Source organism: Lissotriton helveticus, chromosome 6 (genome assembly GCF_964261635.1).
Source record: "Lissotriton helveticus chromosome 6, aLisHel1.1, whole genome shotgun sequence".
In the NCBI taxonomy this organism is placed as follows: Eukaryota; Metazoa; Chordata; class Amphibia; order Caudata; family Salamandridae; genus Lissotriton; species Lissotriton helveticus.
The window spans coordinates 111655274-111680483 of record NC_136067.1 but is presented as its reverse complement, the minus strand read 5'-3'; the positions used below and the strand labels follow the sequence as shown (position 1 = coordinate 111680483).

At 47.3% G+C, this 25210-nt stretch overlaps 1 protein-coding gene across 2 annotated transcripts in view; it reads right to left on the bottom strand.

The window, feature by feature from the left end:
- The window catches only part of LOC144762304 (exportin-5-like), a 2548278-nt gene that overhangs the window by 782823 nt on the left and 1740245 nt on the right, over positions 1 to 25210 (bottom strand). For both annotated transcript variants that reach the window (XM_078647452.1, XM_078647453.1), the window contains one exon: positions 12350 to 12450. In XM_078647452.1, the coding sequence (XP_078503578.1) occupies positions 12350 to 12450 (101 nt within the window). The remainder of the gene's footprint in view (positions 1 to 12349; positions 12451 to 25210) is intronic.

Below are 25210 nucleotides of genomic sequence, written 5' to 3'. Positions count from 1 at the left end.
GCTCAAGCTACGCCTCCTCCTGCGTAGGCGCCACATTCTCTTTCCCGATCCCGTCTTCTCCTCGCTGGGTTTTGTGGCGGCTCTGTCCCTCCGTGTCGGTCCAACTAGTCCAAAGCCTCCTTTGGGGTTCTGAAGAACTCTGTACACTTGTCTAAGGCGACTTGCAGCGTGGCCGGGTACTGCGTCACGTATTTATAGTTCAGATGTCGCAGTCTCTGTTTCAAGTCCCGGTAGGACCCTCTCTGCCTTTGAACTTCGAGAGAAATCTGGGAAGATTCGCACCATTGAATTCTTTACTTGTATGTCTCCTCTGAGGCACCCCTGGGTAAGGATGTGATCTCTATCTTTGTAGTGGAGGAGCTTCGCTATCACCACCGACGGTGGTGCTCCCGGCATAGGTGGGTTTGGAGGGATGCGGTGGGCCCTTTCTAGGGCAAAGAAGTTCGATAAACCGTCCGGCCTACTTTTCCCCAGAGCCACTTTTCCAGGTAGTCTGTAATGCTGCGGTCTTCTATTTTTTCGGGTAGGCCTATGATTCTCAGGTTACTTCTGCGTGATCTGTTCTCGGCGCCCTCAGCCCTGCCTTCCAGGATACACACTTTCGTTTCCAGCGCTGTCATTCGCTGCTTGATTATTGCTAAATCCAGCTATGTTTCAGCTAGTTGCCCCTCATTTGTCTTTACCCAGTCCACTAGCTTTTTGTGGTCTTCTCTAAGCAATCCCATGTCGAGGCTCAGCGAGTCAATTTTGCCTTCCAACCGTTCACCGGAGGAGGTAATAGCCTGTAGTATGTCTCCAGAGTGCTCCATCTGCGTCAAGGTCCTTCCTTTCTCTTCTCTTCTGTTGATTTACCTGCAGGGTCTCTTCTCTTTCCTTCTGTTTGGGGAACTTTCCCATGGCGTCTTCTCGTTCTGTGGCACTTCTGGCGGTGCCCGCACTCATGAGACTTCAGACCACACTCACCGTCCGTGAGATTGTTTTGTCTGGCCAGTGCTCTACATGTTGGCGTTTCTCTACACTCAGGTTCTGCCCAGGCCCGTCAGCCTCTGTGGCAACTTTCTGTTGTAGTACTGCCGTACCGCCAATGTCTCGCCCTCAGATGAGTGAATCCTCTGTCTCCTGGCCCAATTCTCCAGGCTATGCGCTCTGGGAGGATCTCTCTGCCACACTGAAATTTAGGCCTCAGCGCGAGCAGCTCCAAGGCCTGCTTTACAGTCTCAGCTGTGTTTCCAGGCCTCTGTAGGTCCATTCAATTATATTTTCCCCTCTCTCTTGGGGCCTTGTTCTCATTTACGCCAGGTCTGTCGCTTCTGTCCCTCTCTCCTAGTACTGCGCAGATGCTTCTTGTTGTCGGTGCTCACTCTCAGGCCCTGGTTCGCCCCCTCTCATCAGGGTACCCAGGCGGGGAACAGGGGTCCTCTCTGTCGCCCTCCTCTCAGTGCCAACTTCTGTTCCTGCAGGCCGCCCCACCGTCCCTGTAAGCTTTAATCACCGAGGAGAGTTAGCCGTATCCGCTTGGGCACTCAATTATCTCTGCCGCTTTGATGTTCGCCCTGTCACGCACACAGTCCAGTTCCTTCAGCGCTTTAAGAGTGCCGTCATTGCATCACTGTCCTTTGCTGCTTTGACTACTTCCAGCTGCCCCGCTCCTCGCTTCAGGGGCTTCCAGGACTTCGTTTTCAGTCCTGCCCAGAGGGGACGAGGGAAGACACTCCAGGACTCCACCGTTTCCCAAGGAAGGGTCACGCAGGTAATCCCGTGCTCACTACGGTCTTCTCATAATGCCCGGTAGGCGCGGTCACCTCTGCATCGGGTTTGGCCACATTCAGTTGGTTCCACCGCTCCAGGGTTCACAAGGCCCTGCCCCCAGGTCCGCCATGTGGAGTCCTCCAGAGTTCTCTCTGCCTCGCTTCCCCGCAGTTGCCAATAGGGCCTCCAGGCCCAGCACTCAAACTCACTCAGGAGGGGCAATGTGGGGACACTCCAAGCTCTGGGCAGGGCCAAGCACACAGCCCCATTCCTTCATTACCCTCAGGGTGCTGTGATTTTACTCCCGCCCTATGCTGCTTTCCGAGCTATCCGCTCCCCCATTCTTCACCTCAGTGGAACTCGCAGTTCGGCAATCGGTTCGGTGTAGGGGCCAAGGGGAGATGCACTTGGGCTTCCTCTCCGTCCCAGTCCACACCACCCCACCTTGTCCCGACGTTCGGCCGTGCTCTCAGGCCCCGATTTCTGTTTTCTGGCCACGGGGCAGGCTTCCCTCGCCTATGGGCTGCACCTCGTCTTTCCCACGACTACATGGGTACGCTGCAGTGGTTCATGTCCCTTCTAGGGCTTGAGGAGGGCATTTGGTGGCAGCCAGCAGGCTGGAGCTCGTGAGCTGTGCTGCTTACTCCATAGGCGCCAGGCCACGCCTCCACTGGCTTATATTACTCCATGACATAACTGGCACTGTAGGTATTGCTTGACCTTGGTTGTGGACAGTGTTCGCTACAGCAAAAGTATTGAGACACTGGCATGCTCCCATGCCAACTCAATAATGGATGTAAAATATTGAGTCTTATGAACAAACTATACACCAACCGCAAGTTATAATGTCCGTATTTCTGGACATTTGGTCATCCTTTATAAGGCCAGAGGAGGCAACAAATCTCATATGCGGGTCTTCTGCAGGGAATAATAGTATGCTAGGAGAAGCAGAATAAAGCAGGTTTTTGAGTGTGGCTACCACCTATTTTTACACCTGGAGAAAGTCACTTCGCCACAGTCCTGACAAGCCAAGATCCCTATTGCTGGTAAGGTAATGGACATCCAATGAGGACATCAACTTCTGCAGTTACAAGGTAATCCTGCAGTCTGGATAACAAAGGGGTGTTTCCACAACTAGGTTAAATATTAATAGATAAGCACTTATTATTACATCAACCTACACCACATAGCTATACCACACAGAATGAAAACTACAAGTGGTCCCTAGGGGCAGGATTTGAAAGCGGAGCTAGGGGAAATGTTGACACAGTTAGTCCAGTGCACTTTATTGTAGAAAAGAAACGGTGTGCAACGGAGACATTGGAAATTCACTAAGTTACCAGACTGCCATGAGGTAGGTCACATATACGGGTTGCTTAGTTCTTTTGTATTATACAATGTGAAGGAATAAATAAGAAATGAAAGATGTCCTCTTTGAACTAAATGCTTCTCTGGTGTTCCTTTTTAGGTTGAGCCCAGCGCGCACGCGCTGCCCTTGGAGAGGACCTTTAGCAATCGGTCTGTACTTTTCCTCACACTCGTGCGTGTGGTGGCATCCACCTTGAGGGAGCAAGCAGCGGCGCGCAGGGGCCATCTGTTTGTAATTAGCATGGCCGCGTGTACTTGTTCTTCCACTGCCTGTCTCACCCTCGCCCTCTCTTGTTTTAATGGTTTACTGCTCATTATTTTCTATTCTTACCGTTCATTAACACACTTTTTTTTCACAACCGTGTTTATTAGGAGTTTAAGCAGATTATATGTACAGTCCTCCAACAGCAGGAGAACACGTCAGTGGTCAACATACAATAGAGTATATGCATAGCTTAAACGTTTAACTGGCCCCACCCACCCTTCCGTCCCCCCCAACAACCTTAATAGTCCCCACTACCCACCCCTTATCCCGCCCTAACCCGATGTACGTGATCACAATCAGCTGCATTATATACATTGAAGCAAAAACAGGAGTCATGGAGCCACCTAGGCCCCGAGGTCTCTATCAGTAGACAGTCCATCATCCATGTCAATGGGAGGTTCCAAGGGCAGGTCTCTGTAGTCTGCCCACCGCTTCCAGATCTTATAATGCTTCCGAGGGCAGCCCCTGGCCTCAAACACTGGCAATTCCAACCCCATGAGGAAGTCTAAGCCCGCCCTCCATGCGCCAAGCGGGGGAGCACGATCACTCTTCCAGGCTCTCGCCAGATCCCTTTTGGCCACGACGAGGCCCAGCAGAAGGAGATGACGCTTATAGATGTTACCACCCACTTGATCCAGGATATGAAGAAGACCCAATCTGGGTGTACGGGGAAGATCCCACCCCAGCACCTCCGATAAGCCGTCCCACACTCCATTCCAGAACCGAACCAGGCCCACACACGACCATACAGTATGCACCAATGTGCCTCTCTCAGTCCCGCAGCGCAGGCAGTCTGGGGAAGCAATAAGACCCGCCTTCCACAGTCTCTCTCTGGTGTAATAGGCCCGATGCAGATACTTATATTGTATGAACCGTAATCTCACTGCAATTGCCGCACCTCGGGGGGACTCTAGTGCCTCCCGCCAGTCATCCTCATCTAACGGACCGACATCCACCTCCCAGGAGGCCTTCAACGACATAAGGGAAGAGGAGCAGTGAGTGACCAGCGTCTGGTAAATTTTGGAGACTTTTTTATCCCCCAGGTCTCCCATGAAAAGCTTAGCTTCCACGGGGCTAAACTCCGGGAGACGGTCCAGCCCTACCAGACTCGGCGCTAGAGCATGTCGAAACTGTAGATATTTGAAAAATTGGGTCTTAGGCATGTCAAATTCAGTACTGAGTGCCTGGAAGGATTTGAGGGTGGTTCCGGTAAGGACATGGCCAAGGGACGAGATCCCTATGGAGTCCCAGCCACCAAACCCTTGCAGCGAGGCCAGCGCAGGGAGCTGTCCGTTATTCCAAAGTCATCCGCATAGAGCGCGATCCTATCTGAGAATCCCGCCCTCCATACAAAGCCACGAAGCTGCGCATCGATGCGCACCCATGCAGCTTGTGGCTCCATGACCAATGCAAAGAGATACGGGGACAGGGGGCACCCCTGCCGGGTCCCCCTAGCAACCGGAAACCTCTCCGATATGGCTCCTGAAACACGTACCGAGGCGGTGATGTCCGTGTATAGCAGTTTGACGTATGAAACAAAAACCGGACCCAGATTGAGGCGCGGCAATAAAGCAAAAAGGTAAGTCCAGCTGACAGAGTCAAACGCTCTGTCGATGTCCGCGAGCAGGAGCGCCGCCTGCTCTTCTGTCGCCCCCATCGCATCCACCGCCACCTGCGCACGTCTGATATTGTGCCTTGTCGCTCTGCCTGGCATAAAGCCCGCCTGATCTGGGTGGACCAAATCCACTATATACGGGAGGAGACGATTCGCTAACGCTTTAGCCAACAATTTGGCTTCAAAATTGATTAGAGATATTGGGCGATACGACTCGTGCCTATCGGGAGACCTGCCTGGTTTCTGGAATACCACAATCTCAGCCTGACGCCAGTCCACCGGCAAGCTACCACATTCCCGTGCTGCTTCCAACGCCCGTCGATAGTGCGGTCCTAGCTGCAAGTGAAATTTCTTGTAGAATTCACTGGGAAAGCCACTCGGTCCGGGCGCCTTACCAGCGTTGAGTTGTCCCAGTGCATCGCCCAGTTCCTCCGCAGTCATGTGGAAAAGTAAATTTTGCTATGTTCTGTGTCCCTACGTGTCATCCATCATATGTTATGTGTGCATGATTAAATATGCATATGCATTCCCCATGTTCGATTAATGACGCAATTATAGTTGTGTCCACCTCTAGTATGCCAGTTCCCAGTTCTCGTGAATACTACGAATATCAGGCCTATGTAAAGTTACGTTGCCACGTTTCTCAGTGTGCACGTTATTTCATTATAAAGTCCCCGTTTCTAGGCCTCAAAAGGGCCTGGACACAAGATTCAGCTCCTGTCTTCTAAAGCCTCGCTGAGGAGCGATACAGCCCCCACCTGTATCCTCGACCCTTCACTTACTTCCTGCCTCACAGTGCCCGGTTCAGCCTGGCTCAGCCTCTGAGTCTGCCAAAAGTATGTTATAGTTCCAGTTATCAGTTCAGTCCTCCTTCTCTGCATTCCTAAGCTACTGAATCGCATCAATAGTTTCCGTCATTGACTAGCCTTCACGTCTCCACGTTAGAGAAATACTGCATTTAATGGTCATTTAATATTCTTCATCACGTACTACATGTAGAATAATGCATGGTCCAGTCTTAGAATCAAGTCAGCCTTTCCCCTCCTAACTTCTAGTTTATATCAACATGTTCTCTAAACATCAGATACTAGATACTGCTTAGGTACATGTCGCCCTGACTCTCCAGACTTCAGTCTCTGCTCCTAGCACAGAGTTCGAAGCCCCCAGCTTCTCCTAGTGATGCGTCATTGCTAGTTTGCGCGCACCATCAGGTTAGAGGTCCCGGCTCCTCAGGTAGCCCCCTCCATGGTTTCCGCCCCATTCATGACATATTCTGTTACGTTTGCATCACATGTCTATGTATACGCCCTGTTACACCTCTTTTCACCCTTATCTTTCGCGACTGCTACGCGTCACACCTTCTGCTCCACCCACTGCTCCGCCTACCATATGTACTGTAATGCAACTGTTTTACTATATATGCTTGTGTATTGTTATTAAAATGCTAGCGCGCTCATCCCAGATCCAGCCCCAGCAGCTGCTGGGCCCTGCCATCCTATTCCTATGCAGGTTGTCCTGTTCCTGTCCTTTATGCTGTAATAAACCTGCGAAACTCCTACTACCTCGAATCTTGACTCTTATTTATTGAGCTATCTGTTATTCATTTATACATTCAAAAATAGGGTATTATTTATTTATTTACCACAGTCAGGGGAAGGTCCAGAGCCGTCCTGGCCTCATCCGATATCGCCCGGGGGGGAAGGTCAGCTATGAATTTGTCAATTGCCTCCGGCGGGAGACTGTCCCGTGGGGCGTATTGTACCGCATAGTAGGCAGCAAAACTCGCCGCAAGGGCAGCAGGATCTGTCATGGAAATCCCCTCCCCGTCCGTGAGACCCGGTAGAGTGATCGGTTGCAAAGTTTGTTGACACAACCGGTGGAGCATGGTGCAGGACTTGTCGCCCCACTGGTAGACCCTGCTCCTTGTGGCTAGCCAGGCTTGTCGAGCCTCGTCTAGTAGGACCGAGGCATAGGATTGCTGTGCCTGCAAGAGCAGTCTTAACGCGACATCGCCATTGTCTTCCCTACACCGATCCTCCAATGCTCTCACCTTAGCTGCAGCTGCCACTGTGACTTCCCGGCGCTTTCGACGGGCGGCAGCACACCAGGCGATGTCCACGCCTCAGCACTGGTTTCATGGCCTCCCAGACCGTCACACTATCCACACCCTCAGTCAAATTCTCCTGCCAGTATTGGGCTATCGCACCGCGGAGGCACGTCGTATACTCTGGCTGTTGGAGATGCCACGAAGACATCCGCCACCGAAACGGCCGGCGTGACTTGCGCGGCTCGATCCGCACCATGACCGGGGAGTGGTCCGACAGCCCTCGAGGTTGCTTCACCCCTGCTTCACCCTATCGAGGAAGGCCCCTGGCACAAACACACAGTCTAGCCGGGAGAAGGAGCCATGTACTGCTGACACATACGTGTATTCACGCGTCCTGACATGCAAATGTCTCCAAGCGTCCACCCAGCCCAACCCATCCACCATTGCCCTCAGACGTGTAGGGGAGGTTGCCACTGCGGCCCCTTGCATTCTCTGCCTGTCCAGACCCACATCCATCACATCATTCCAGTCGCCACCTATCACAGCCAAGCAGTCCGGAATCTCAGCCCACAATTCAAACAGGCGCTCCGCCAGGGCCCATTGCAGAGGTGGGGGAGCATATACACTACCAAACACTACAGGTTCCATACCAATCATGCCCTTAACAAACACATAACGACCCTGGGGGTCGATCCAATGGCGTTCGTGAGTATAAGACAGTCGTCTATGAATAAGGATGGCTACTCCCCTCGACCCCCTGGCAAAACCTGCATGGAATACCTGGGTATATCCAAACCGTTGTAAGCTTAGAACCTTCGTTCCCAACATATGCGTCTCCTGCAACATCATGACATCAGCTGAATCCCTCTTACCCCAGCGCAGCACTGCCCCTCTCTTAATTTTGTCCAGCATTCCCCTGACATTCCAACTAAGGATTCGCATGGAGCCACTAGTAGGCGCCGTCTCCGGGGAATCACCCATAGTCTCGATAGAAAAGTCTCTGAAGGTCCCAGGACCCAGTCCAGGCTCCCCGTACCACTGACATCTTGGTAGCAAAAATCACGTGCATCCCCATCCCATCACCCCATCCCCCCCCTCCCCTGCCCACCAACACAACCCCCCCAACTACCCAACCTCCGCCCTTCCCCCCACCCCCACCCCTATACCTCACGGAACTTTGAAGTATCTGTCGCGGCATGGGGAGCTCCAGGCCCAAAACAGAGCGCCTAAAGCCACCCATACCAATGGATCCCACTACTCTCCCCAACTAACAGTACCTCCCCTTAGGGCCCCCCCTCGAACGTGAGAGGACTAGGCCGCCCATGGGTCAGTACCCCGAGCCCTATTGAACCACACGTGACCTACCACTGAAACGGCGTGGGATAGCCCAACAACACTCATAACGCCCCTCCCGTGCCAAGCCATGTCCCAGATCTCACCACCCCAGGCGCCAGGTAATTGATCAGTGAGGCAACCACTCAGGGCCACTAGCATAGACCAGTGACGAAGTGTCGCTTGGGAAGCAAGAAAGGGGCTTCACGGCCCTCAGGTCCCAGACTCGGATTGCGTAGTGTCAGACTGTGCACCATCCAACGGGCCGCCCCCGGATCGGGAGCGTCGCCGTGAATGAGACTTCCTGTGTCTTTTGCCCTTGTTGGAAGATTCGCCCCTCTCCTGCGAAGACCCACGCGACGCTCCAGGGTTCAAGCCCGGCTGGGCATTCGGTCGGATCCTGACCGTCTCATCAGTCCAGCTAAACACTGCCTCCGGGGTGTCAAAATAGTGGGTCTTGGATTGGAAGACAACTCGAAGACGAGCCGGGTACAACAGCGAATATTGGATTTTCAGACCCCGCAATTTGGCCTTCGCATCTTGGAAGGAACGACGCTGCTGCTGCACCAGCCTAGTATAGTCCGGGAAAATCATAATCCTGTGGCCCTCGAACAACAGATCTTCCTTGGCCCTCGCTTCACGAAGTATGGTGTCTCTGTCGTGGAAGTTGAGGATTTTAGCGATGACCGGACGTGGCCGCTCTCCCACCGGCGGTTTCTGCATCAGGGCCCTATGGGCGCGCTCCACTACAAAGCAACGCGACAGGACGTCCGGGGGAAGCCAACTCTCCAGCCAGTGCGTCAGGAACGCATCCATGGACCCCTTCTCACAATCCTCTGGAAAGCCCACGAATCGCAGATTATTTCGGCGCGCACGCCCTTCCGCATCCTCGACGCGTAGTGCCAGCCCCTTTTGGATCTTGGCCATGTCTTCCACCTTCTTTTTTAGGGCCACTACATCATCTTCCACCCCTGTGATCCGAGTTTCCGTTTCTGTGATGCGAGCAACAGCGTTGCGGAGGTCTTGGCGCAGCAGCATGACATCAGCTCCAACTGCACCTATTTTGGCATCAAGCATGTCCCTGGATTGAGTTATGGCGGCCATCAAGGCCGCATTATCAGGACCCGTGCCCTGGCTGCCCCCAGAGGCCCCGGATCCCCCACTGGGTCCAGTGAATTTATCAATCGTTCCTTGTTTGGAGGAACCAGTGCCGCCCCCACCTCTCGTCATGGTGAGCGATAATTGAAAGGTCCGCCCTGCACCTGCGGTGGGGCCTTCCCAAACAGCAATCCAACAGCAGAGTCCACACGGGGGACCAAGAAGACACTGTCGAAGCCTGGACGCCGTCTCCAGCGAGCACCCCCAGATAACGTGTGCCGCAGCCAAGTTCCGGGCGGTAAGGCCCAGTGGAAAACAATCGTCCCCACCAGACGTGCTGAATAAGGCAGTCTCCTAACTTGTTCAGGGCCTCCAAGTGCTAGGTCCGGACCTCCACCAGGGCCTATGAGCCAGGGCACATACAGTGTAGTCTCAGTTCACCAGGACGCCCAGTCGCGTTGGACCTCCTGGCTCCCCCACACCCCACTCGGGTCTCAGATCAGCAGATGTAGGACAGGCACCGGGGCCCCCAAACCGAATAGTATAGATCACCTCGGGCCACGATCCTCCGCACTGCGCCACAGAAGCAGGCTCTCCAGGGAGGGTGAGGGGGTGGGCACTCACAGTTTGTCGCGGGCTATCTGCGGACCACTCCCGGTCCCCACCAGGGCAGCAGGCGCGTACCTCCAGGCGCGTATGTAGGTTCCACTGGACGGCACTACACAGCGTCACTCCACCGCTCCATCCAGCACTGCGAAATCAGTCCCAGCCCTCCAAATCGGACGTGGCGCTCGACCCTCCAGCGCCCCGGCTGCACAGTGCTTGTACCCTCGTCCAGGAGCCAGTGAGGATACTGTCCGGCGGGGGGTCACCAAAGTCCAGGCCTCGGCGTCCCCAGGGCCAGGCAGGCCGCAGTCGTACTCTGATGCCCCAAGTGCCCGAAGCAGGATCCAGCAGGGACTCCCTCCGACACGCCGCCGGTTCCAAGCGGCCCCGGGCCAGGCCAGGGGAAGCGCGCCTCAGGGCTTACTTCATGAGCAAAGTCCAGGCCACCGGGCAGCCGGGCCCCAGCTGCAATCTACCCCTTCGTGCTCCTCCTGTGTGTGCCCCGCGGTCTTCGGGCGCTGCAACCGCCCCACCAACACCAGGGGTGAGCCTCGGCAACCCACCGTCATCCGGGCCCGGGCCGGCCCGGGGTCGCGAAACTCGAGGCCCCGGCTGCTCGGGGTCCGTATAGGCCGCTGCGCCTCCCCGCCGTCTCAGAGTCGCCTCAAGGAATGAGGCCGCTCCACAGGGCCCCACAGTGGCGTCCACAAGCTCCGGCGTTGCTGTCTCCGATTGGGGAATCGCCTGACCGGCCGTCGGCGTCCGACCCCGAAAATCGAGGTCCCGGCTCCGCCCGTGAATTCCAGGCCGCACCTCGCTGCTGGCAATCTCGGGTCACTGGGACTGCAGAGGGAGTGGGTCGGCACACCGGAGAGATCCGGACACCACCAGGAACACTCTCCACACCGGTAAGGCAGTTAGCGGGCTCGGGGCCAGGATAAAAGGACAGATTATGACTGGGCCGGCGGGAGCTCCTCTAAGCTGCGACCGCCATCTTCGCCCTCCAAGCCACGCCCCCTAACACACTTTTAAACATTCTTTTTATTGGACTTCGAGTCATTTGGAGAGAATCACAGATTATTGAGTTAATGCCAAGATTCGAACCCTGTTCCTCAGAGCCAAAGCTGTCCAGTCTGACTGTTACGCTAAATGATCTCCCCTTTACCTTATTGCTGCTTCTTCGTGTGGCAGCCCCCGCTTCCCTCCCACCCTCCACTCATCTAAGCAGTCTCTTTTGGAGAGAGCTCTGGGAATGCGCTGAGGTAGAAACAAAGAAAGCTAGGGCATCTTTCCATTACGCTTCTTATAAAGCAGGATCCTGCAGGATATGACCACTGGTATTTGACCTCGAGTTTGTAGTGTGTGTTTTTTCTTTCCAGCAGAAGCACGTTGCTTTTGCTGCTAACATTATATGTTACAGCGGGCCATGGCACAAGAAGGCATTGCTGCAAGGCAGTGTGTTTTAAACTCCTCGGAGGAAAGCTTACAGATGTTGGTAGGATTGCCTGGCTTAAATTCACAGAGGAGTGAATAAAAGTGCTCAGAATATATATTACACTCATGTATTTTGAATTACATGTACTAATATTTCAGCTTATTTTTTAAACATTTGTTAATAATATTTCCCTTCTTCTATTAGGTAAATGTTAGAAGGCAAGCCTTTGCCAAACACTACTGTGAATTTAACATTCTTATACATACATTTCAAGCAGCTGTTAGATACAAAAAAGGAACAAGCAATTGCAATGCAATAGGTCTAGCATTTATGCGAGTTTGAGCTATTGGCATTGGTTATTTTGGTTTCTAAAACATAAATAAAAGGTATTGTCATTTACAATGCCATTAGCTTAAACTTAAGCATAAATGTGAGACCTATGCATTGCAAATGCTTGTTGACTCTTGTATGTATTTGACTATTGGGCAACCTTTGGACTTAAAATGTATCCACGCAAATGTGTGCTCACTGATGTTTAGTGTTGGAACTTTATCACTTGTTCAATATCATATGCTCTAAACATCTTGAGCTGAAAGTAAAGTCTGTGGGAGTGAACGGTCAGCAAGTACACCTGTTCTCCAGAGAGGACAATAATTGTAACTGTTGCTACAGATGTTAAAAGTAGACTCATACTTTTAGAGGAAAACATGGAGTAAACCAGTATTTAGAATGCTTTTATGAACAACTTCTAAGGATTCTGCTGTAATCAAAATCAAATATTGGTCAAGTTCTAATCAACAGGTAACACTATAACAGTTTTCTTTTTTTTTGCACCTGATTCCTGAGTGCTGGTCACCTCCAGTCTTTTCAGAACTTGGGCAAACGAGCCACCCACCGCTTCGATCACCTCCGGCAAGTAAAATATGTGTAGAGTCCTGCAAAGAGAAATAGGCTGCAACGGTTGGTATACATGTTAGCCAAGGGGTTTGTACCTCTACAATTCATATAAATATGAGGGGGAAAGGACAATAAGGCTAAAATCCTTTTTATCGTAAAGAAAGCACTTTTATGCTAAGGAAAATATTCTTTGTGTTTGTAACGTATGCATGACATCACCCATGGAGCCCAGTGCATTGTCTAACCTTACTTTACAGTTAGTAGCAAGCGCATAGCCAGATACACCAAAAGAAACGGATGTTAATTATAAAACTGGAATCACAACTTAGGATTTAAAGAACTAACTTTAAAATGTCTGCTCCAGTACATATTATTTTTAATCAGCTGTGCCGCCTTGAATCTTAAGTGAGCAGACACAAATCCTGAAGCCAAGTGCACAATCATGCAATTACTGGCTTAGAAGAACAAGTAGCGCTCTCTCTGGTGGATACTCTATACAAAGGGCAGATTCCTTATCTTTAGAACATTGACACATGCCAAACTGAGTCAGGGAGATTTTAACACCATTACTTACGATTGCCTGTACTTATGAGGATACATGTCAACATTCTTCCACCCTGAAAGGGATGATAAAGCAGCGTATAAGGGCCTCCCCTGTGCGCTGACATCAGTTTCATTTCCGACTCTGTCCACCCCTCAAATGTGCAGCCCAACAGTAATCATACGTATCAGTGTGCAGATCTCTATATTGAGACCTTTTATCAAAGGAAAAGAGAGCATTTTACAGAACGGGGAGGGTGGGAGGAATTTGTAGATAGAGTATTCACCAGAAAGAGCATAAGTAACTTGTTCTTCTGATAGATACCTCCTAACTGCATAATCCTTACTTTTGAAATACCTCCCAAACTGGAGGGTCCATGCAATGGCTGAGACAAAAACGTCCTGCAGGACCAAACAAGCGAAGAGCCTATCCAGCTTGACTCTGTTGTCAGGGCTGTTGTGCTTCAGGAATGTATGCACAGACGCCCATGTTGCGGCCTGACAGATGTCAAGGGCAAACACTACCCATGCAAATGTGGTGGTAGCATCCTTGGCCCTGATGACATGGCCCCTCAGCCCTTTCTGAGGGTGCTTTCTGTTAAGTGCATTTCAGATCTTTAAGATGAAGGCTACACATCTTTTTTTTAACTTTTTTTGTGTCCTCAGTTTGCCCTTGGAAAACCACATAGGAGCACTAGGAGAGGGAAATGAACTGCACTGTCACAGATAAACTGGTAGTGCCATCAACCAACTGATGCTGACACTCAGTATTGTTCAAACTCTCCAAAAGGTGCGCCGCGAGATGTTAACCATGAAAGAGCAATGTTGCTGCTATTCAATACCCATTGTAAATCGGGGAGGCCATAACATTGGGTAAGTCGAGGAAGGAGAGCAGACCAAGCAGCGTTAATCATCGGACAGTGGGGGGGGGGGGGGGGGGGGGGGGGGAACCAGTCAAAAGAAAGATCACTTAGGCCCAATTTAAAAGGTGCCAAAAGCCACGTTTATCGGGGTTACCAGATCTTGCTAGATCGATTTTAGACGTTTGCAGGACTGATGTACACCAATCTAACAAGGAGGGAGGCAGTGGTTCCTTCCATTTCCTGCAGATTTATCTACTTGCCAATAGGATACAATAGAACAGGAGTTTTTTGACAGGACCTTGGATTTCCAGTGATGTTCCGAAAATTGCGAGCATTGCGTTGATTGGGATTTGATACCCCAAAGATGTTGTCAACAGAGTACTGATAGAGTCCCAATAAGGTAACAGCAATGGGCATTCGAAGAACATGTGTAGGTCAGTGGCTGCGAGCAACCCACACTTGGGGCACGCCACGGTGGAGTCAATAGAAAACTTCGATAACCTCTGTGGAGAATAGTACGCCCTATGTAGCGTAAAAAGATGGTTCCTACGCAACCACACCGGCTTCACTGTGTCCCACAAGATCTTAAAGGAGGAGTACCAGATATTCTCAAGATCTTTTCCAATAAAGGAAGAGCTCCACAATGTTTCGGGTAGAATGAAGTCCCCGTCGACGACTTCTAGTAACAGATTGTACCAGAACGAGATCTCCTTAGTTACAGGAGGTTTGTCCATCATCAGGGTCAATATTCTGCTATCCCCTCCCATTTGGAATCTACCCCTAACAGAGCTCTGTGCATGGGCCCAGCTCGCTATCTGTAGGTATTTAAATCTAGAGAGACCCAACCCCATTCTAGCTGATAAGTAGTCCCAAGATAGCAAGACACCATCTAAGTAAAGGTCCCCCCAGACCTCCAGACCAGCCTCTCTCAAGGGTGTTGCCAAGCTATCAAGGAGCCACGCCGGACAACCCGGAGAGTCCCACAGTGGAGACCTACTTGCAAAGTACCCCACCTTTATGGCACCTCTTAATTTAATGAAATGAAGTTTGAGGTTAAAGTGCACAGCATCTGGTTAGGTAATAGGCTAATTCTAAAAGTCTTCAATGTTCGAGCGTACTGCCCGAGTGGCACCTGTTGTCTGTGGCGTCCTAATAATGAAAAAGAAAGTAGTGCTCACAAATGCAACATTGAGAGCATCCCCGCGTGTACTTCTCAATAATTTCCTGGGTTCAACCAGGATTCCTTAACGTTTAAATAATCGACAATCCAGCCAAAAGTTCATGTTCTCCAACGAAATTGTTTACTTCATAAATCATCAGATTCATTGTGTTAATTTCATATCCATCAATATACTTTCATCAGTCCAATGCATTTTGGGCTGTGCCCTTCATCGGGGACAGTGGGCTGAAAGCAAGGTATAATCACGATATAATCAAAATACAATCATGTACTCTTCATAGGTGTAAAAACGTAAAACATACTGTAAATACTTCATGCTCAGTGACTCAGTGAAAGAAACCCAAAGTGACTGTGTGCTATAAATAGAAAAAAACGTCTGCCATCAGGCACTCACATGGATCAATGGTTGCGGTGAGTGTGTCAACAACTGAACTTACACAATAATCCAAACTGAAATGATAATAACGTGATTTGATTATTCAGTATACAAGTAAAAGAGTGAGAAAGCTGCTCATTTTAGCTTAGAAACACTTACTAGCGAGACGCGCAGCGTCACTGCTATAACCTCGTAACGAAAAGTGGAGTCTTTCTGGTGGTTTCACGCAATCGCGCTAAACCGCCAATGTCTCTGTTCATATCAAAAAGAGATACAAACAAGTAAGTTACCTGTGTGTGGATTGGTCTGGTTTCTGATCATGTGATCGGGAATCAGCCAATCCTAACAACGAAAACACTGCAAAAACTGAAATGACTGATGTTCGAGAAATCGCAGCAACAGTTCATAAAGTTATACAAGGAACAGACATTACGGCAAAAAAATTTATGAACATGATTAAAATGAAGCTAAATAAAACAACAAATAAAAAAACACGAAATGAAGTGTATGGTAATAGGGACCACACAAGCCACATGTTCGGTACAAGGCTGAAGTCGTGGAAACATCAAAGATAACATGTAAATTCTGTCCGGTCATTGAGACCAAATGGTATATGAGAGTTCAGCGGATATATCCAATTATTCTCCCTTTGGAGCAACAAAAAAAAAAGGGTTATTGTCTCGCCCTTCCTTCTTTTCGATGACTTCTAAGATTAAGAATTGTAATTGAGATATGTTATGCTGTGCTTCTTTGAAATGCATGGCTATACATGATTTTACATTACCAGTTCTAATGTTGGATTTGTGTTCATGTAATCTTGTTTTGATCTTGCGTGTAGTCTTACCAACATATGTCTTCCCACATGGACATTTCAACATATAGATAGCATTGGCTGTATCACAAGTGGCATTAACATGAAGTTTGATTTTGTGTCCTTTCATGGGGTGGGTCAGATAATTTCCTCTAATGATGTTATTACAATGGCCACATTGTAAACAGGGTCTGGTTCCACGAATTGTCTCTTCTGACTTGGTTTTGATCTTGAGTAATTCTCCTAAATGTCTGCCCCTGGTGAAGGCAAAAAAAGGTTGTTGGTCAAAAGTGTTCTTGAAGTCTGGTTCAGATTTCAGAATTTTCCAGTGATTTTTGATTATTTTCTTAAACTTGTAGCTCACTGTGGAGTATTTGGACACAATCGTCATTCTCTTTTCTTTGTCTCTGATGCGTGTTTCCAATAGGTCTGTTCTCTGCATGTTCTTTACTCTTTGCTTCGATTGATTTATCACCATCTCTGGATAGCCTCTGTTTAGAAATCTGTCGCCCATTTCCTTTAGCTTTGTGTTTACTTTGTCTGGGTCAGATGTGATTCTCTTCACCCTCATCATTTGTGATGTGGGTAAATGATGTTTCAATGGATCTTGGTGAAAACTTTGAAAGTGCAAGGTATTATTCCTGTCAGTTTTTTTTCGATACATCTCCATTTCAATCCTGCCTGGGTGTAGGTTAATGCGTACATCTAGAAAGGTGATGGTTTTATCAGACATTTCCCAAGTGAGCTGTATCCTGTCATTTTTGGAATTTAATTCTGTTAGTGCTCTTTCTAGGGATTCTTTGCTGCCCTTCCACAGGATGAAAATGTCATCTATGTAACAGACAAGCATTTTCAAGTTGGTGATCCAAAAAGGATTTTTCAATATATTTTGTTCTTCGTAGGATTTCATAAAGATATTGGCATACACAGGGGCTTCGCAATTGCCCATAGAAGTTCCAACCAGCTGTTGGTACCAGGTGTTGTCAGCTTTGAAATAGCTATAATATAGAGTGAATATAATGAGTTCCATCAAAAAAGTTTGAAGTGGTAATTCAAGGTCTGTAGTGAGAATAGCCTCCTCCATAGCCTCAATTCCTGCATCATGGGGAATTGAGGTATATAAAGCTTTAACATCCGCTGTACAAAGCAATAGTTGCTCGTTCAGTTCAATTTGTTGCATGTTGAGTCTAGTTAAAAAGTCAGTGGTGTCTCTGATATAGGTTACCATACGTTGTACTGTAGGTTGCATGTACTTGTCAATGAATTGACCTGTGGGTTCATGTATGCTGTTTTTTGTAGACACGATAGGGCGTAAAGGTGGATCTAACAAGTTTTTATGCACCTTAGGCATCATGTAAAAAATGGGGCTGCTCGGATTAGATTTGATAAAAAAACTCCTGGTTCTTTCGGTAATAACTCCGACTGACTTTTTAACTAGACTCAACATGCAACAAATTGAACTGAACGAGCAACTATTGCTTTGTACAGCGGATGTTAAAGCTTTATATACCTTAATTCCCCATGATGCAGGAATTGAGGCTATGGAGGAGGCTATTCTCACTACAGACCTTGAATTACCACTTCAAACTTTTTTGATGGAACTCATTACATTCACTCTATATCATAGCTACTTCAAAGCTGACAACACCTGGTACCAACAGCTGGTTGGAACTTCTAGGGGGAATTGCGCAGCCCCAGTGTATGCCAATATCTTTATGAAATCCTACGAAGAACAAAATATATTGAACAATCCTATTTGGATCACCAACTTGAAAATGCTTGTCTGTTACATAGATGTCATTTTCATCCTGTGGAAGGGCAGCAAAGAATCCCTAGAAAGAGCACTAACAGAATTAAATTCCAAAAATGACAGGATACAGCTCACTTGGGAAATGTCTGATAAAACCATCACCTTTCTAGATGTACGCATTAACCTACACCCAGGAAGGATTGAAACTGAGATGTATCGAAACAAAAAAAACTGACAGGAATAATACCTTGCACTTTCAAAGTTTTCACCAAGATCCATTGAAACATCATTTACCTACATCACAAATGATGAGGGTGAAGAGAATCACATCTGTCCCAGACAAAGTAAACACAAAGCTAAAGGAAATGGGCGACAGATTTCTAAACAGAGGCTATCCAGAGATGGTGATAAATCAATCAATGTAAAAAGTAAAGAACATGCAGAGAACAGACCTATTGGAAACACGCATCAGAGACAAAGAAAAGAGAACGACGATTGTGTCCAAATACTCCACAGTGAGCTACAAGTTTAAGAAAATAATCAAAAATCACTGGAAAATTCTGAAATCTGAACCAGACTTCAAGAACACTTTTGACCAACAACCTATTTTTGCCTTCACCAGGGGCAGAAATTTAGGAGAATTACTCAAGATCAAAACCAAGTCAGAAGAGACATTTCGTGGAACCAGACCCTGTTTACAATGTGGCCATTGTAATAACATCATTAGAGGAAATTATCTGACATACCCCATGAAAGGACACAAAATCAAACTACATGCTGTAGCTAGAATGATTACCGGCATCAAAAAATCGGATCACATCTCCCCAGCACTCAAGGAACTCAAATGGCTCCCAGTAGAAATGCGTATTAACTTCAGAACGGCCTGCCTAACACACAAAGCCCTCCATACCGGCAAACCCGAATACCTGGCAAATAAACTCAAAAAAGCAGGCCAAGCCAGGAATCTGAGAAGCTCTAACTCCTTCCTGCTCATCCTACCCAAAACCAGAAAGAAATGAACAGCGGACTGCTCCTTAACTGGAAACGCCCCCAAAATCTGGAACTCCATCCCCCCGCTCATCAGAACTATTCCTTCTTTTGTGGAATTCAAAAGGCAACTCAAATCCTTGTTCCTGATCCGCTCCCTTGGCTGTGGATAACCGGGGTCAGCAAGCAACCCCTGAATTATGTGACTACAGTGAATCCCATAACCAAAGAAGCTCGGCAACTCACCCATGTTCCGCTTACAATGTCACTCATTGAATGCTTATACCTTACATATGTTATGTTCATGTTTATGTTATGTATATGTTTATACAGATTTTTGTCATTCTATTACTGTAGAGCGCTCTGCTACCTCCGGGTCTTGACAGCGCTATAGAAAACTTCCTAAATAAATAAATAAATAAATAAATAAACAAATAAATGTTAATGCCACTTGTGATACAGCCAATGCTATCTATATGTTGAAATGTCCATGTGGGAAGACATATGTTGGTAAGACTACACGCAAGATCAAAACAAGATTACATGAACACAATTCCAACATTAGAACTGGTAATGTAAAATCATGTATAGCCATGCATTTCAAAGAAGCACAGCATAATATATCTCAATTACAATTCTTAATCTTAGAAGTCATCGAAAAGAAGGACGGCGAGACAATAACCCTTTTTTTTGCTCCAAAGGGAGAATATTTATTTATTTATTTATTTATTTTATTTTTGGCATTTATTAAGCGCGAACAACTGCCCGCAGGCATCTCGGCGCTGTACTGTGTTACCCTCCTATTTGATCTATACAAGTTTTCAGAGGTTGAATAGCCAGGTTTTATAATTATAATTAGATATATCTGCTGAACTCTCATATACCATTTGGTCTCAATGACCGGACAGAATTTACATGTTATCTTTGATGTTTCCACGACTTCAGCCTTGTACCTAACATGTGGCTTGTGTGGTTCCTATTACCATTCACTTCATTTCGTGTTTTTTTATTTGTTGTTTTATTTGGCTTCATTTTAATCATGTTCATACATTTGTTTGCCGTAATGGCTGTTCCTCGTATAACTTTATGAACTGTTGCTTCGATTTCTCGAACATTAGTCATTTCAGTTTTTGCAGTGTTTTCGTTGTTAGGATTGGCTGATTCCCGATCACATGATCAGAAACCAGACCAATCCACACACAGGTAACTTACTTGTTTGTATCTCTTTTTGATATGAACACAGACATTGGCGGTTTAGCGCGATTGCGTGAAACCACCAGAAAGACTCCACTTTTCGTTACGAGGTTATAGCAGTGACGCTGCGCGTCTCGCTAGTAAGTGTTTCTAAGCTAAAATGAGCAGCTTTCTCACTTTTACTTGTATACTGAATAATCAAATCACGTTATTATCATTTCAGTTTGGATTATTGTGTAAGTTCAGTTGTTGACACACTCACCGCAACCATTGATCCATGTGAGTGCCTGATGGCAGACGTTTTTTTCTAATTATAGCACACAGTCACTTTGGGTTTCTTTCACTGAGTCACTGAGCATGAAGTATTTACAGTATGTTTTACGTTTTTACACCTATGAAGAGTACATGATTGTATTTTGATTATATCGTGATTATACCTTGCTTTCAGCCCACTGTTCCCGATGAAGGGCACAGCCCGAAATGCATTGGACTGATGAAAGTATATTGATGGATATGAAATTAACACGATGATTCTGATGATTTATGAAGTAAATAATTTCATTGGAGAACATGAACTTTTGACTGGATTGTCGATTATTTAAACGTTAAGGAATCCTGGTTGAACCCAGGAAATTATTGAGAAGTACACGCGGGTATGCTCTCAATGGTGCATTTGTGAGCACTACTTTCTTTTACCTCTTAATTTAACCCATGTCTTTGTAAAACCCAACAGAATCTTCAACTTAACCTTTTTAAAAAACTTAGGATCCCCGAATTTAAGCAAAAAACCCTGCTGGCCTACTCCCTCTCCTCTAAGTAGTGCGGCAAACATACTGCCTACCCCTACATTTGTCGGCATTTTAAGCAGCAACCTGGCATGGGAAAATTGAAAAGCCCAAGCGTAAAGTTGTAAGTCAGGTGCTGCCAGACCCCCCTTTTCTCTACGGCGCCTAATCTTTTTCCATGCTATCCGTGGTATATGGTCATTCCAAATAAAATAACTAATATGGCCTTGAAGTTTTGTTAAAATAGAGGATTCAAAATGTAACGGGACAGTATTGAACAGAAAAGTGATTTTGGGTAAAATAGACATTTTAACCAGGTTAGCTCTACCTAAGATGGAAAGGGGGAGCGAAGACCAAGACCTCATGAGCTTTCCACAGTCTCTCGCAACAATATCAAAGTTCAACGGTACGATTTGATCTATGTCCTTTACGATGGTGAGACCCAGATAGCGCATAGAATGACTTAGCTGAGCCCCTGCCACTGGCTCAGCCTCATTCGACAGCATCATCTCCGTTTTGGATGCATTGATTTGATATCCAGATATCTCACCATAGTTATGTGCTAGTGCAATGACCGCAGAGAGTGCTGTACGCAGATCTGAAGAGAAGACAAGAATGTCATCCGCGTACAAGGCTACTTTCCTCTCCCATCCCCTATAGATAAAAGGCTTGATGTTAACATCGTCCCTCAGCCGTTGGGCAAAGGGTTCAATAGGTAAATCAAATAGGAGAGGGGAGAGGGGGCATCCCTGCCTGGTACCCCGAGTGATGTTAAAAGGGGCTGACAATTCCCCGTTGACCAACAAAGAAGCTGTGGGGTTCCGATACAATAGGCTCACCGCTCTGCGAAAACCCTCCCCAAATGTTGAACTTCCCCCAAGACCCCCGACAGGAATGCCCAGTTCACCCTGTCGAAGGCCTTGGTGGCATCCAACGTGATCACAGCTAGGGGCAAAGAGTTCGCAGTCGCCATATCATTGGCTCCCAGTAGATCATAAGTCAGCTCAAAGAGCTGGCGACCCTTCACAAAGCCTCGTTGGTCCTGGTGTAGAATACAGGGTGCCACCCCCCCCAATCTTCTGGCAAGGACAGATGTAAAAAGCTTATAGTCTGAATTTAAAATGGAGATCGGTCTGTATGAGCTGCAGCTATCAGCTGGTTTACCAGGCTTCAATATCAGAGTAATTGAAGCGTCGTTCCAAGAGTCAGGTGGGGACAACCCCTCCTGGAAGATCTGATTGAACAACTGGGTTAAAGAGGGGACTATTGTTGGTAATAGGGGAAGATAGACCTCCGAGGGTAGGCCATCAGGACCTGATGCCTTGCCCTTCTTACTATCTGCGATAGCTCTAGTAACCTCTTTATTCGTAATGGGTCTGTCTAAGGTAGTTTTCTGGTCGTGCGAAAGAGAAGGGAGGGATACTCCGATCAGCCAATCATCCACTTGCCTCGCCTCGATAGTCTTGTCCTCATGATAGATGTCCTTAAAAAAATCACAAAAGGCACTTCTGATGTCACTATCTACTGAGTGAACTACTCCTTCAACTTTAACATGGTCTATGTTGTGTCTGACTCAATATGGTTTTACCTTCCACGCCAGGAGCTTGCCTGCACATTCTCCATATTCAAAGTGGGCCATCTTACTGGCCTCCCATCTCTGGAGAACTCGTGCATTCAGGGTTGAACCCAGTTCCCCTTTTAATGTGATTAGCTTATTTTGCCAATCTTTATAAATTTCTGGTGGCACTGTAGGATGCAACAAAATATTCTCCTGTACCCTAGCCATATCGGCTTCCAGCGAGGTGACCGTGTCTCTATAGATCTTCCTTTTATATGAGACCTTGTTGGTGATTAGGCCTCGCAGAAAAGCCTTAAATGCATCCCAGCCGCAACCTGGGGAAGCGGACTCGATGTTGTTATCGAAAAACCCCTGTGCTTCTGATTTTAGAAAGGAAATGTCGTCTGGAGCATTAAGGAAGGAGCGGTCAAACAACCATGTTCTAGGTGTGGTTTTTAACAGCACAACCAATTCCAGGCACAAAGCTGCATGATCAGATAAATGGAAAGGAAGAAAATAGACATTTTGCACGGATTTAACTAATTCCTGACTCACCAGCGCTAAATCTATCCTTGACTGATGATGATACTTATAATTACGGAATGAGATGCCCTGTTTTAGCCCAGATTTAAATCTCCATATATCCACGTACCCAAACTCCTTAATTTTTTCAAGTAGGAAGGCCCTAGTTTTAGATGGAAGTATCGGTCTGTTCGGCAGAGATTTATCCAGATTAGGGTCCAAGACCACATTGAAATCTCCGGCCAAAATGATGATAAAGAAGGAGATGAGAAAACACTGAACTCAGAGCTGATGGATCGTCCTGGTTAGGCCCATAATAGCCGACTATATTAATTGGGGCCCCAGCTATAACTACCGAGACAATGAGCCACCTGCCCCCCCTGAGTCTGCGAGTTTGTCAACTAGCCTTGCTCTTAAAGATTTTTTAAAGATGATCGCCACTCCTCTGGTATTAGAATTTTGTGTGGTGGATACGCAGAAATCGACCCACCTATTTTTTTTAACAAAAGAAAGAATATCATTTTCTGTGAGATGGGTCTCTTGAAGTTGGGTACCTGAGCGTCAGAGTCACGAAGGTACTGCATAATCTTCCACTTTCTTGGACTAGAATGCAGGCAGTTAATGTTCCAAGAAAGAACTTTTAACTTATCCATAGGAGCAGTTTCCACACCGCCACCACCCGATACCAACACTCGAGGCAAGGAAAAATCTACTGACAATACCGACGTTTACCTCCAGACCTATACCTCTCCATAACCAAAAAGATAATGAGCAAAAAATGAGGACCTTTTTACATTTTTTTTTAACTTGCACCCCCTCCCCCCCCCCCTCGTGCCCCCCTGAACCTCCCCCCACCTTATGGGAAACCCTTGCTCTAACTATCTGGAAAAACCAGAAGATAGCACCCCTGCTGAGTTCCTGTCCTAACTAACCATTACCTTTTACATGTGCGTGAGTGAGAGAAAGAGAAAGCAAAGAAAACAACAAAGAAAGAAAAAATGACCCTTCAGATAGAGGAACAGGACATTGATTTTATAATTTTATAGTATTCATTATAATTTTTGCGGATTTCCTAATCCAATAGAAAATCACTTTAAATTACTCTGCTAATTCCTCTAGAAATTACACTAATAACAGCATCTCTTTCCCTTCCCCATCTCCTGTAACGCTACTCGGGGATTTATCTAGCTCATTTAAAAAAAAAAATTTTTTCAAGAGAAATACTAAACTGCTTTAGCTTGAGGTCCCCTTGTTTTTATCCTTATCTCTCCCCAAAGAGATTAACAGCTCATCAGCTGCCTGCACCGATCGAATGTTATGCATTGTATTATTGTGCTTAACCTTCAAAACCGCAGGGAAGACTAACTGGGCTACTGCACCTAGGCTCTTAAAGGCATCTACGCTCCTCCCAAACTCCCACTGCTTGTCCAGCGTAGCCCTTGAGAGGTCTGATCTAATCTGGAAGTTAAAACCCTTCCCACTCAATGACTTCTGCTTTAGGGCTAAACTTAAGATGGACTCTTTTAGGGTGTAAGTGTGGAAGTTCACAAGTATTTTCCTCGGCTTTGTTCTTTGGGGATTCCTCCTGAAAGGGTCTCTATGGACACATTGGATGTCCAGAGACAACTCCTCGACCGATTGATCCAATCTCAAGGATTCTTTTAACAGTTGGGTGATGTATTGCTTAATATACGACCCCTCACTACCTTCTGGGATGTTAAGAATGCGGTGGTTACTGCGACGCGCGTTATTCTCCAAGGACTCCATCCTCTCCGCCAGCATCAGATCCTCTTTTTTGAGCTTAACAATATCCATCTTGGCTTCGTCCAGGTACAAAGACACACCTGTCACAGTATCCTCCAATCTTTCCGTTCTTGTGGCAAGGCTACCTACTTTGCTATCTAAGGATCGCAAAAATTCCGAATTTCGGAATGGATAGCTGCCGAAGCCTCAAAGCCTTTCTTGATGTCTGCCGATAGAGATGAAAACATGACCTAGAGATATGAAGCTAGAGGTGGATCAACCCCGCTGCCCGAGTAAGCGTCGGAGGCCGTAACCCCCCTTAAGTCCTCCTGTAGTAGCTCAGTTTTAAATAGCAACTCTGATGTCAGCAACCCTGGGTTAGGCACCAACGACAATGACGCTGTAGCCAGGTGTGTTGAGGAGGGCGAGAAAATCAGCGGCTCCGTGGAATGTGAAGAGTCTTTTTCTACACGGATAGCCGGAGGACTG